Source organism: Phyllobates terribilis, unplaced genomic scaffold (genome assembly GCF_046119375.1).
Source record: "Phyllobates terribilis strain yellow unplaced genomic scaffold, ASM4611937v1 Scaffold_11__3_contigs__length_659146591, whole genome shotgun sequence".
Lineage (NCBI taxonomy): Eukaryota > Metazoa > Chordata > Amphibia > Anura > Dendrobatidae > Phyllobates > Phyllobates terribilis.
In genome coordinates this window covers 253,274,938-253,289,629 of record NW_027362771.1, presented here as the reverse complement: position 1 = coordinate 253,289,629, position 14,692 = coordinate 253,274,938, and the positions used below count along the sequence as shown (strand labels likewise).

Genomic DNA, 14,692 nt, shown 5'->3' with positions numbered 1-14,692 from the left:
GTGAGATTACTTTTAATGAGCAACATTAACACAAATGTCTGCTTCCCTCCAGGGGCGTAATTAACCCATTTCCTTCGTGCAAAGGCAACAAATCTTCCCTTATACAGTGTATCCATATCGCTGAAGGGCACAACAAGGCTGTGCTTTGTGTAGATGCTACTGATGATCTTCTGTTCACTGGCTCTAAAGGTCAGCCACATTATTTCTTCTGTATAAATACAAGCTGACAGCTAATATTCAGTGTATTTCTAGTTCATGTGAAATGTCATTGGTTTTAGGTATTCAAGTATGAGTTACTCCCTTCTAGCTTTAATAGCAATTTAGCTCAGATGCTTAGTATGGTTATCAACATTTCAATGGGTGTTGGGGTGTATAATATAATGACTGTGTATGGATGTTCTTTTAAATTTGGTGAAAACGTTTAGGTGAAAAAATGTTCATACTTGATGTAAGAATCTTTCTTTCTGTAGGATTTTAACCCCTTCATGACCGTAGCATTTTCCGTTTTTTGAGTTTTCTTTTTTTGCTCCCCTTGTTCCCAGAGCCATAGCCTTTTTAATTTTCGGTCAATATGGCCATGTGAGGGCTTATTTTTTGCGGGACGAGTTGAACTTTTAAACGCCATTACTAGTCTTACCATATTGTGTACTGGAAAACGGGAAAAAAACTCCAAGTGTGGTGAAATTGCTAAAAAAATGCAATTCCACAGTTGTTTTTTTTTTTTTTTTTTTTTCTTTCCACGTTCACTGAATGCTAAAACTGACCTGCCATAATTATTCTCCAGGTCATTACGAGATTGTAGACACCAAACATGTATAGGTTCTTTTTCATTTAGGTGGCGAAAAAAAATTCCAAAGTTTGCTAAAAAAAAAAAAAATTGCGCCATTTTCCGAGACCCGTAGCATCTTCATTTTTCGGGATCTGGGGCCGGGTGAGGGCTTATTTTTTGCGTGCCGGGCTGATGTTTTTACTGATGCCATTTTGGGGTAGATCCGATGTTTTGATAGGCCGTTATTGCATTTTATTGCAATGTTGCGGCAACCAAAAAAACTTAATTCTGGCATTTGGAATTTTTTTCTCGTTATGCCGTTTACCGATCGGATTAATTATTTTTTGATATTGATCGGGTGATTCTGAACGCGGCGATACCAAATATGTGTATGTGGGGTTTATTTTTTATTTTATTTTGAAGGGCGAAAGGGGGATGATTTAAACTTTTATATTTTTAAAAACATTTTTTTTTTTACACTTTTTGCTTGCTTCTATAGTCTCCATAGGAGACTAGAAGCAACAACTGTCCGATCACCTCTGCTACATAGAGGCGATGAGCAGATCACCTCTATGTAGCAGAAATGCTCCTGTGCTATGAGCGCCGACCAGTAGGTGGCGCTCATAGCAATCTTTACATGACCACCACCCAGGGTTGTCATGCCCACCCATCGGTGACCCGTGATCACGTGACGGGGTCACCGATGAGCGGGGTAAGTGACGTGCTTGCGGCGCTGTTAAATGCCGCTGTCAGAGATTGACAGCGGCATTTAACTAGTTAACAGCTGTGGGTGGATCGCAATTCCACCTGCGGCTGTTGCGGGCTCATGTCAGCTGTAATAATCAGCTGACATGTGCCCGGTTCATTGCGGGCTCAGCGCCGGAGCCCCCGCTGAACCGGCCTTTCCGACGTGGTGCGTACTATTACTGACCACTTCAGAAAGGGGTTAAAGGGAACCTGTCACCATGAAGATGCAGAACAATCTGCAGGCACCATGTTATAGAGCAGGGGGAGCTGAGTGGATTGATATATAGTTTTGTGAGAAAAGATTCAGTATAACCTGTGATTTCATCATTTAATCCTCTGCTCTTTCTGGGATTCTTGTCCAGTTGGCGGACCTATCAGTGATTGGCAGCTATCTCCGTATGAACACTTGTACAATATAACTGTCAATCACTGATAGGGCCACACTCTGGACTGAAATCCCATAAAGAGTAGCAGATTAAATGATTACAATCTTTTCTTACAAACCTATGTATACTCAATCTACTGAGCCTCCACTGCTCTATAACATGGTGACTGCAGAATGGACTGCGTTTTTATGGTGACCAATTCCTTTTGGACATCACTTGCAAATACAAATGAGTTATAATGCCCATCTCTACGGAGGGGCTGCAAAAAACTTTCAGCCCCACATTCATCATCTAACCAATTTAGTCAAGCTGTTAGTTTTTAAAAAGTTAGTGATATCACGCTGCAGTAGAAAACCCCAAAATCCTCCTGAGGTGGAGACCAGGACAGCTAAGTGCCCCCAACACATCAGTTTTAATGGGCTTGTCCACTTTGTTGTTTTTCACAAATATATTAAAGGGTTGTTCTCAAAATCATAAACTGATTTATATTAAAGTTCATGAATTGTTATTTTGTTATTAAAGTTTGTAAATATAACTATTAAAAATTCTCATAGGTTTATGAATAATTGCCTCCTAATGATGTCTCCTCCCTGCCAGGCTAGATTTCCTCCCCACTGTCATTGGAACCATCCTCTTGTCCTTGTGCAGTTTAGGCTGCATGTGTTGTATTGCTGTATGCTCCCACGCTCATAGGAGAACGCTCCATCAATGCTTGATAAAACTGCTCATGCGCAGTTCCCTCCTGTGATTTCTGTGCTGGCTACAACCTCAGCTCAATTGAGCGAGCGGTGCTTGAGAGCGGAAGCTGCAAATGCGCGCTTTAACAGTGTTTTTCCAGCAGGCTGTCGGCACAAGTGCGTTGTGTCTGCAGCGCTGTAATTAGCAATTCCAAGTTTCAAACAGTTAACATGTATAACAAAATCACTATGGGCCCAATTCATCATTTGTGATTTTTTTTTTAAGTCACTTTCTTTTATCGCGTAGTATTCGCTGAAATTATTTGCTCGAAAATTCCTCAAAATGGGTCACCTGATAGCTAATTTTCGACTTTGCGTAAAATTCATCAATTTTTTTCTCTTTGATCATTTTGGCAACTTTTTAGAGGAAAAATTCACGTTTTGCAAAATGTCACAAAAATTACTGCTGTACATAAAATTACTCCAGTCGGACACTGGAGTACATTTTTAACAAATTTTGGGACTTTTTGAAATTAAAGCCGCAAATGATGAATCAGATCTGGAGAACCTAATCCACACCCACAGTGGTGAACTGTACATGTGTAATGGCATGAAGAGGCCTTCACAAGGGATCATCACATCGGTCCTACTCCGCAGAACAACACGTGGGGTGGTGTAACGTGTGGTAGAAAAACCCCTCTAGTTTTTATTTCGAGTAAGCTGGTTTCCTTTGGGTACTCCAATTTCCTCCGACACTCCAAAGACATACTGATTGGGGCTCACAGTCTAGATTCCCTATGGGGACAGTAATGATAATGTCTGTTAAAGCACTGTGGAATTAATGGCGCTATATAAGTGAATAATAAACGGATATAGAAAACAAATCAATGAGCAGAATATGTTGCTCTATATAAGCAAAGATCTGTTCTCCTAATAGCCCAACCAGAACAAGTAATAACTCCAATATTAGTCCACTATTTTCACGAGGGCAGAACTTCTCTTTGTTTCTTTACCACAGTCTGCAGTGATTGATGGGCCATATTTACACAGCCCACAGCATGCAATAGCTGGCGAACATATTCCCAGCAGACTCTGCCTTTTTTGTGCTGTCAGGGCTATCAGCTGAGTGTACTTGTCCCCGCGCTATGTTGAGCAGAGTACCTCACACCCCGCTTCACGTTCTTTGTATGCCGTATGTTATGGAAGTTTGAATGCTGGTTAGTGTCACTTAGTTTTTTTTCCCTTTGGTTCATAGTCTAATGATCGATCTGCTTTAAAGAGAACCTGTCATCATCAGGATTATCCATGTTAAACTAAAGGTATTGGCATAATGGCGTTGTAGTACTGATTTAATAGATACCGCCAGGGAACAAATCTGCAGCCTGCATTTTGTTAAATTATTATATATATTTTTTTCTATTCTCTTCGCGCATCAGGACGAGCCTGTGGGTTGGGATTGTGGGTAGAGTCTTCAGCTCTGCCATGGTCCCTCCAGTGCCACTGGTGTCTTTTTTTTTTTTTCTTCTTTCTCATTTAAACTTTGCGCTGGCGTCGTCCTAGTTGCAGGTGTCGCATGCACAGTTTGATCTGTTGGTGAACTTCAGAAAAATGGCCCGGTAGTGGCGCATTCGCAGATTTAGATCTATGCTAAATGACAAGCCAAGATCTCATTCTGTGCATGCGCCACCATCATTTTACCGAAGGCTGCCCAGGGTCGATCTGTGCATGTGCCACCACCTGCGCCAATTTCCTGAAGACCGCCATCAGATCAAACTATGCAAGCGCCGCCTGCAGCTATGATGGCGCCAGCCCAAAATTTTAATGAGGAAGAAGATAAAAACACCAGAAGCAGCGGAGGGGCTGTGGCAGAGCCGACGACCCTACCCACAGTCCGGCCCCTTAGGCCTGCCCCGATGGTTGAAGAGATTAAGAAACCAAAATTTAGAATGATTTAACAAAAAGCAGGCTGCAGATTTGTTCCCTGAGGGAATCTATTAAATCAGTACAACATCGCCATTATGCCCATGCCTTTAGTTAAATATAGATAATCCTAATGACAGGTTCTCTTTAATTACTTTATTAGTTTATACAGTTTATTTTCATCTCCATTTTTTTTTCTATCTACTGATTTTTCACTGTAACAAAAAATGCTTGTTAGATACCTTAACTCATACTGGTCAGTGGTTGCGTGGTATGGGTGAATTCACATGCTGCATATTTGTTGCAGAAATTTACTCAAAATTAGTTCCACTCATCTAAACATGTTGGTTTCTACAGAAAGCACGTGGATTTTAAAGAAGTTGTCCAGTACTTTTTTTAAATTGCCCAATGTATTCAGCATGTGGGCATAAGTATATTTGTAAATGCCTTGTGTTGCAGATAATGCCTGTGAGAGGCGCCATCGGTGGCAGCTCACAGGCATCACGTGACCCTGCGCTGACGTCCCGACAAGTGAGGTGTGACTCAGCGCTGGGGTCCCCTTGGTGGCTGCTGGGTTGTGGGTGGGGTTATTCCCCGGGTCACACCCAGCATCCCCCAATGAATGGGGAGAGGGAGAGCGCACGGTGGATGCCGGCTGTGAATAACCCCACCCACAACCCAGCAGCCACCGGTGGAATGCGGAAGAGGGACCCCTGGCTGCAGCCTGGACTTGTCGTGACATCAGCGGCGGATGCAGTCGGGCTTGGGGGGGTGACGTGATGCCTGTGAGCGGCCAGTGATAGCGCCGCTCACAGGCATTATCTGCAACACAAGGTATTTACAGAGATACTTATGGCCACATGCTGAACACATTGGGCAACTTTAAAAAAAAAAAAAAAAAAAAAAAAAAAAGTACCGGACAACCCCTTTAAGGATCCCTGTTTAAATAAATGTAACAATTAAAGACTTTTCTGCAACAAATCTGCCACATGTAAATTCACCATAAAGGTTTACCTACAGGAATTTGGATATTTTGTTAAGACAACTAAATCCAGTGTTGCAGCTACTCAGTGTTAGGGCTCGCTCACACTAGCGTATAACACTGCCGAGTGCTATGTGATGTCTTATCGGATAGCACTCTGCCTAATGTTATACTATGCGGCAGTGCAGACCTGCTATTATATTCTCATGCTGATTTGGCATGGAAAACAATCGCAGCATGCTGTGGGTGCATCCGATGGTCAGATCACGTGCTCCCATACAAGTCTATGGGTGCGTGTGAAACATCGGATTGCACTCGGATGTCATCCAAGTGTAGTCCGACATCTGTGGACACAGACAATGGAGAAGTTGAAATTAAGTTCATGTGAATCGGATCACACTAAGGTGACATTCAGCTCTTGAGAGTTTGAGCCAAGTGTCATTAGCATAATCGGCCCGATTCACTCCCATGAGAGAATCGACGTCCATGTGACCCAGTCTTAGATTGGTAGAGGTCTGACACTCTGAAACCTTCCCCAAATTAACGAATTGGCATCATGCCGACTTCTTAGTCTCCGGTGAATGGGACTATCTCACAATACCCGCCATTACCACTACTATCAGAATTTTGATCTTATGCATGCCCATATATCGGATGCAGCATTTAGAAAAATAGTACATCAGTCTCAAGTTAAAAAGGCCTGTCTCCATGAAATACCCGCTTCACCCACTTATTATACATGATCAGTGTAGATGCATACAGTAGTTATAAGACGTTGCTTACATGTACTAGTAACAGAATTTGACTCTATTTTTTTTCTCTCTCCCAGATCGGACTTGTAAAGTATGGAATCTTGTTACTGGTCAGGAAATTATGTCTCTTGGAGGTCATCCAAATAACGTGGTGTCTGTGAAGTATTGTAACTACACCAGTCTAGTATTTACAGTGTCAACATCTTACATTAAGGTGTGGGACATCAGAGATTCCGCAAAATGCATCCGTACACTTACGTAAGTATTTTACTGTTTGCTTTTTGTCATAAATACAAATGAGGTATCAGCCAACAATGTGGCACATTCACATGCATAAAGACATGGTCAAGAGTTTATTGTTTAGACTAATCAATAAAATGGGGACAGAGGTGATCTGAAGGATTGTCACCATGGAATAATGTAGTCTGTAGTTCCAGTATTTCAGAAGTTACTAATCGAACAGGAAGAGAAACAAAGGCTAATAGGAAAGTAATATAAATATTAGAGCTGTAAAACATTCCTATTCAGGGAACTCTGAGCACTCCGAATACAAAACACAGACCCCAGTTCCATATTTCTCCATATTCTGAGCACTCCAAATACAAAACACAGACCCCAGTTCCATATTTCTCCATATTCTGAGCGCTCCGAATACAAAGCATAGAACCCAGTTCCATATTTCCCGAATGCATACTCCATGTTCCAGAACTTGAAATGTTGTTCTTCTTCAATCAAGCTCTCATAAACTGCTCACAAGGGTTGTTTATGGGCAATCAAAAATGGGCCAAGGCGGAAAATGGTATAAAATAATAGAAGAAGCATTACTTACCTGTTAAATCCCTGCTGGACTTTGCTAGCTTGCCTGCAGGGATGATAGACTGATGATTATGATATGCTATAGCCAACCATTGGCTTCAGATGTGTGACCGCTGAAGCCAGAGATTGGCTGCAGCATCTATGTGTATCAATGTGATGTTATTGCTTCAGCAAGTAAGATCCATGGGCAGAATGATAAAAGTGGGGAATTTAACAGGTAAGCAATGTTTCTTTTATTATTATTATTATTATTATTATTAATAATAATAATAATAATAATAATAATAATAATAATAATAATAATAATAATAATAATAATAAAAAATATAACAATAATAATAGTTATATTTTATTATTATTATATTTCTCACCTTAGTCTGTTTTCCTTAACAATCCCAGACATTATTACTCCCATAATGTTTTTCAGTTGACCTAGCTCTGTCGAGACTTGATTTATGCCTTTTTTTTTAATGGCAACATTTAATATGTCCTATAACACATTTGGTTTAATAGAAAAAACTGCAATCCTGCAAATTTGGGAAATTTCATTTACTTCTTACGGCATTTACTGTGCGATACCAGATATATGCAGTGTGGGTTGTGTTTTTATTTTATACTGCTTTTGCCAAAATGAAATATAAGAGAAAAAGTTTGGCGTTGTTTTGAGAGCCTTAACTTTTTGAGGGCAGGTCATGTTTTTCTTTGGTGAAATTGTAGTCTTTATTGGAACCATTTTGTGTAGCTTGTGCCATTTTGTTCACGGTTGATGGAGGAAAGTGACCATCAAAACAGAATTTTTTTTTTTTTCATTAAAACTTAGCTTCTTGAAAAAAATAAAATTAAGCATGTAATGAACTCAATGTATGTGCCCCAAAACAATGTGAAAATGCTTACTATGTACCATAGGACCTCAGCGATTCGTAGCCTTGTGTCTCTGTGTGTCCATCAGGGCAAACTCTCTCATCATACTCTATAGGGTAGAGGACTGCATCAACAATAACATTTTGGCTTGGAATATAAGCAAACACCTCACCCCCTCAATAAAAAAATGACAACGCAAATGGGATGTTCCTGGGTCAGGAGCTTACTTACTAAACTCCTACAATCCCTTTAATGCTGCTAGATGGCTGACCGCCTCCAGCACCCAAATAAATCACTCTGTACCTTGGTAATTTTGATGACTTTGCATTGAGTTTTTTTTTTAGTTTTTGTAACATGCCTACCTTATCGGATCATAGCATACAAATAGGTGGACAATTATTTAAAATGACAAATCATTTTTCTGTGGTAAGGTCTTCTGGTCAGGTGATGGCGTGGGATTCTTGTGCAGGAAGTCAGAATAGGACGGTGACCATTCCTCCCGGTGAAAACCAAATCAATCAAATTGCACTGAACCCTACGGGCACCTTCTTATATGCAGCTGCTGGAAACGCCGTGCGAATGTGGGATCTGAAAAGGTACGTGAAGGTAGCGCTTACCAATGAAATTAATGAAAGGGTAAACTAATGAAAAGGTAAAATGACCAACTGGGTATTCTGCACTATTCAGTATAGTAAAATGGGAGAATTTATATTCTGATGAGCAGTACAGAAAACCTCTGTAATAGGTCATATGAAACGTGAGAAATGAAATGCAATTTATCAGGCAATAAATGACAGGACCTGATGATCTGGCAGAGGTCAATGACTACATGATTTTCATATCGACGATTGCTTGGTGCAAATACTCTCAGCACTTGCTGTCATTTTATAATAATACCTCTGTGAGGCAGTCTTAAAGATTAGCAAAAAGCTTGATATTAATTGTGTAATTTGATTTAAAAGATTTGTTATCCATGTTCATTGTGTGTGATTTATGTAATGCCAGGTATCTATGTGATAGGTCACGTTTATTATAACATATGGCGGCATTAGGATTAGTGCAGGTTTCCTGGATGAAATTGTATGCCTGATATTTTATTCTGTTGGATTCCTAGTGTGACTTTTAAGATCTAACCAGATACTATGTATTTTCATTTTAAAGGTTTCAGTCTACAGGGAAATTAACTGGACATCTTGGACCTGTCATGTGCCTTACGGTAGACCAGGTTGCCAGTGGCCAAGATCTAATTATTACAGGCTCAAAAGATCATTACATTAAGGTAAGGAATCAAGGTTATTGGGTCAATAGTAAACGATAGTTAGAAAATAATGTTAAAACTACAGAAATATATGAAAAGTATTGTTGTTTAGTAAATATTTTTGGGAACAGATCTGTTAGTAAAATATTCTACCCTAGCTAAGGGCATCATATAATCCCTCCAGGTCTTCAACATTTAATAAAAGAAACAAGGCAAAGTATAGTGTGCCATTTATCTGCTTAACCCTTCAGAGGAATTTGTGGGACTGACAGTGCTGCCCGTGCATTTCCCATCCTCCTTCCATTGTTCTCTCTGCTGGGTGACAGATGCAAACTCATGAATATGCTGGACTCTTAAGCATGACTCCCTTGTGTGTGGGCTGTGAGAGTCTGAGACTACAAACTAATCTTGAAAATATCACTAAAAAAAGTGTCTTGAGCTACCGCAGCTCAGGAACCACAGGAACACATGGAGTCACTTAATAGTTAGTGGATCTGTTACCATATTTCACAAAACAAACTGCAAACATTATTAAAGTGATTGTCCACCTTTGGGGGCATGAAATGCATGTATTTTGGCTAAAAATCACTTTGCTAATTGGGTTTCAAATTTGCACTGTTGGCTATCTGTAGCCTCTGTGTTGCACTGTCTATTGCTGGCTGCAGAATTGGTTTTCTGAGAATCCGCCAGTCAGCTCATTCTGACATTCTGACGGCCCAATGGGAGGGTTTCCAACTCTTTGACCTGTTTTCTTTCTTTTTTTTTTAGCTCCTCTCCTCTTATTTATGACCACAGACCTCTTCAACGTTTAATTTGCAGGGAAATATACAGCCTGTAAAACACAAAGCAAAAATGTTTAATGAAACTGGATTGCAAAATTGATTTTTAGCCCCAAGTGCATGCATTTAAGTAATCCAAAAAAAGTCCCAAGAGGTCGACAACCAATTTAACAGTTTTGTGCATGTGGGTTTAACTGTACATCCTATATTGGGGTGCTGTGTGTGGATGGGGCTCCGGAGCTGAGCTCTTTCCACACACGTCAGATACCGGCTATATTAAAGGGGTTCTCCAAGAATGAGAGAGAATTACATAATTGACGCCATTTTAACTGCAACCTGTCCTAGTCACGTGGCAATATGAGTTGCAGAGTCTTCACATTCAGCTCCCGAGACCTGTGTCTCTGCAGACAAGAGCTGTATCACACATACCTGTTGGCGGATATCAGCACTGTTGTAATATATAAAGAAATATGTTTCTTATGAGGAAATCTCCAGCTTCATCCTCCTCTGTCTTTCTGACAGCTTTATAGCAGTGCACAGAGACTGAATGCACCTAACTGGAAACAAATAAACAATGAAGAGGATGAAGCTGATGATAACCCTCAGTGAGGAAGAGATACATTTCTTCACATATGACAGCCTTGTCAGTTGAGGCACTGGTCTCGAGAGCTGTATGTCTGCAGTCCGTACTGACACATGATTAGGACGGGCTGCAGTTTGAATTATATCAGGGTCACCATTTTATCTCATTTTCTGAGAAGCCGTGTAAATAGCTGGCATCGGTCTCAAAAAGCCGTGGCTGGAGCTGAGCTTCGTCTGTGGATGTTAACCATTTAAATGCCTGTGTCTATCTCTGACAGTGGCATTTAAATGACATCACAGCCAATGAGTGCACACCATCTCCCATAGACCCCACGTGACGTAATTACTGGGCACTGATGGATTACTATGACAGCCCTGGGCCTGCTAAAGACCCACGTCACTGCCACCTTGGTACTCCTCTGAAGCTCAGCTTTTTGCTGAGCTTCAAAGGCGACCATGTTATTCACAAATATACTGGAATACTGCTGCATTGCAGTATACAGTATAAGCGATCGGGCAGAGAGCACTGACCCTGACCGGGGTTGCTCTAAGTGATCCGCTCATCTCTACTGATTTTGTGTTATTAGCTCTTTATCCACTTCCTCTTCACATTAGTTAGCGTTAACCCTTATGATCAAGAACACCAGAAACCCACTTTTGAAGACGTGGAAAATATAATGCTGTATAATATTTCTTTCCTTGTATATGGCATATAATAATCCTCTCCTTGTATATGCGGAGTAATAAGTAATTCCTGAGTCCATTTCATAGTACATAAGAACATTTTCGTATACTAATATTTAGCTTTTCTTTAGATGTTTGATATCACAGAAGGAGCCCTCGGTGTTGTTAGTCCTACACGTTGTTTTGAGCCACCTCATTACGATGGTATTGAAGCTCTCATCATCAGTGGAGATTACCTTTTTAGTGGGTCAAGAGACAATGGAATCAAGAAATGGGACCTCTCTCGTAAAGACCTTCTTCACGTAGGCCTATGTTTTTACTCTTGGGCATATTATTTGCGTCTACAAATAAATCTGTGTTAATCATATTGTTCCTGTTTCTACAGCAAGTTCCAAATGCTCATAAAGATTGGGTATGTGCTCTTGGGATAGTGCCCAGTCGCCCCATTGTATTGAGTGGCTGCCGAGGTGGCATCCTGAAGCTGTGGAATGTGGATACGTTCATGCCAATTGGAGAAGTCAAGGGACATGATAGTCCTATAAATGCAATCTGCACAAACTCTACTCATATTTTCACAGCATCAGAGTAAGAATTGTTTTCTTTCTGATCTAAATGTGTCTAATTTTAGATTATAGTTAAGTGCGATTTCATGTTGGCATTAAAAGGAATCTGTGATATCAGAAAACGCTATTTACCTGTACATGTGATCTGTAGATAAATAGAGTTACAATGCTGCCCGGCCACCTTAGTGAAAGTGCAGCTACCAGGAGAAAATGAACTTATTTTCTCCCAGGAGCCGCCGGCTTTCAGTCATGATGTTCTGAGTATTGACTTAAGATGTATGTTGGCATTCTAAAATTCAAGAGATGAATGTCATCTACTTCATATATTTACTAAAAAGATTATTATTATTATTACTCAAAACATTTTATCTATTTTTTTCTGCAGTGATCAAACTGTGAGAATTTGGAAGGCTAATGGTTCTCTTGATGGGCAAACATCAGATGCTGGGGACACAAGTGAAGATGTTGCAAGCAATTGAATTGGAAACCTAAAGATAAAGTCTTAAGAGGATACTGTGATGGACTGTTTACTGTTAAGACTCTTTTGGGCATTTGATATAGTATAGTACACATACTGGACCTGATTTACTGGAGGCTTTGCTCTGAACGGTTATTTTACTGTATTCTAAATCCTGCTAGAATCTACCTAAAACAGTGACTGAGAATCTTGTTAGTCTGTAGTAGAATGACCTTGTGTTACGCTTTGGGTACAAATAGTACTTGTTCGGTTCTGCATTCTGTAAAATATCTCCATCATGCTAACACTCAGAACTTATATGTAGAAATAAGCATACAGTATTTACTTGAAGTACTCTCATACTGTCCACCCTCACATACACAGTGTGCCTGTAGACGGACACTATACTGCAGAGACATGCAACTAATGGCTCTTCTTAACATGTCTCCCATGACGGCTTCTGGTCGTGCTGATGGCCTTCATGAGAGCATGCCAGAAGTAGGCTGTCTTTGTCATATAGCTTTTGGTGTTAAATAGATTACAATTGTACTACACTCAACCAAAGTTTTTCTTTTCTGCACACCCTTGTGCTCAGGATTTTCTGTGCAGTAAAATATCTGAAACGTTACACATTTCTGTCTTCACAAAGTAGTAACCTGTTTGTGGCTGCGAGGCAATGTTTTCTGTGTCGTGTGTCTTATTGTTAATACCTACATATGCTATAAATTATTTTTTATTTGTTAGTATTTTTTTTTCTTTTAATACTTGCGTTTTATTTTCACGACTGCATAATTTTGCTTCTAATTTAAAATGCTGCTATTCTTAATACGGTTTCTTTTTTAAATGTTAGAGCCTTGTTTGTGGTAGAGAACTATGTATATAATTTGGTTGTAAAGATCTTCTGCAGCTCCTGCTTTGATTTTAAATGCTGTGTGAATCTTTGGAAAATATTCTTTTGCTTTGTGTGTTTTTTTTTGTTTTTTTTCTTAATCTTATTTTGTAAATTTAACAAATGCAAATTTAATATAGGTGAATCAAATATTTGTGCATATTGAGTTTGTAGATTGAAATAACTAGTGAATTTCAGTTCAGCTAATGCATGAATAAACACATGCGCAAATACTTTGTTCTTGTTTCATTGCTTACTAATTTTTTTTTTACTTTGCTTGATTGATTTTTTTTTGTCCTATATATATGCACTGTTTATTGAAGGGGTTGTAAGGTTTTCTGATAAAAGTCTGCAGTCACTACATGTGACTGCAGATTCCGAATCCTGACCGTGTGCTGTCCGCGCACTGTCTGGATTCACATGTATTGCTTATGAGAGGGGACCGTCATGTGAATGGAAGTATGCGATTTTCATGCTTCTGGCCACACACCGACTAAACGTGCCTGACTTTTCTCAATAAAAGTGAGTGGAGAGAAGCCGAGAACATCTAGTAGGCACGTGACCACATGTATGCAAATCGTATACTTGCCATCACCTGACTGCACAACCTCACTGTTAATACCCATGAAACCTGACAGCGTGCGCACTGCACACAGTCAGGATTCAGAAGTCTGCAGTCATATAGTGACTGCAGACTTTCATCAGGAGATTTGGCAAGTCCTTTAATGCAGTTATTGCCTAGTTTGGAAAAGTATAATTTTGTGCTTGTGCAAAAATAGTAAATCTTTAATTTTATGACACTAAATTTTATACACTTCACAGAGCTTAAATGCAAAACTTGGGATAACAGGGTGGCTTAGTTTTTTTTAGGATAGAGATGGGTTGCTGTAACACTGTGTCATAGCAGCTACCTTCTGTGTCCATTAGAGAGAACTCACTGTATACAGAGTTATACATCCCTCTCTCCTGATTTTAATAATATCTATATTAATCTATAACTCCCTATAGTGTTGTCTCCATATATCCAGAATTATAACATGTATCAATTAGCAAACATTTTTCCCAATATAAATGCATTTTGTGAGACCTAGAAATTGAATTGTAGACCTGTAATAAAGGTAGAATACTCTTCAGCAGAGAGCTCTGGGGGGTTGAGTCCCAATCTGATTTTTTTTTCTATAGGCGCTATGCCGTGTGTCTGTGCTTTTAGGTGAGGTGGAGGCGAAATCCTGTGCTAGACAGTGTAGCTTTTTATCTACATATATCTATTTCGTTGATCACTAATGGCCCTGTTTTCAAGTGAGAAGACAATTTACAGATGCTGATACCTGTAAGGAACAGTTTTCAGTAGCTCTAGATGCATCATTACAATCTCCATCTTCTCACTCACTATACCTAAATATCTTTTAGTTAATAAAAGAACATATGCACCTAAATAACTTAATTTATTTTAAAAAATAGGTATCATTTAGATTTTAGCAGACAATTGAGGACAACTGCTGGCTTCAAGTTCTGCTCCAAGGTAATATTGTATTTGTCCACTAGAAGGCACTTTGCACTTGTCATAATC

At 39.7% G+C, this 14,692-nt stretch overlaps 1 protein-coding gene across 10 annotated transcripts in view; it reads left to right on the top strand.

Annotated features, from left to right (window-relative positions):
- Positions 1 to 13,356, top strand: part of KIF21A (kinesin family member 21A) — a 180,254-nt gene extending 166,898 nt beyond the window's left edge. For all 10 annotated transcript variants that reach the window (XM_073652160.1, XM_073652161.1, XM_073652164.1 and 7 more), the window contains 7 exons: positions 53 to 189; positions 6,311 to 6,491; positions 8,342 to 8,506; positions 9,072 to 9,189; positions 11,345 to 11,515; positions 11,599 to 11,798; positions 12,162 to 13,356. In XM_073652160.1, coding sequence (XP_073508261.1) covers positions 53 to 189; positions 6,311 to 6,491; positions 8,342 to 8,506; positions 9,072 to 9,189; positions 11,345 to 11,515; positions 11,599 to 11,798; positions 12,162 to 12,255 — 1,066 coding nt within the window. In that variant the 3' untranslated portion in view covers positions 12,256 to 13,356. The remainder of the gene's footprint in view (positions 1 to 52; positions 190 to 6,310; positions 6,492 to 8,341; positions 8,507 to 9,071; positions 9,190 to 11,344; positions 11,516 to 11,598; positions 11,799 to 12,161) is intronic.
- The last annotated feature ends 1,336 nt before the right edge of the window (positions 13,357 to 14,692 follow it).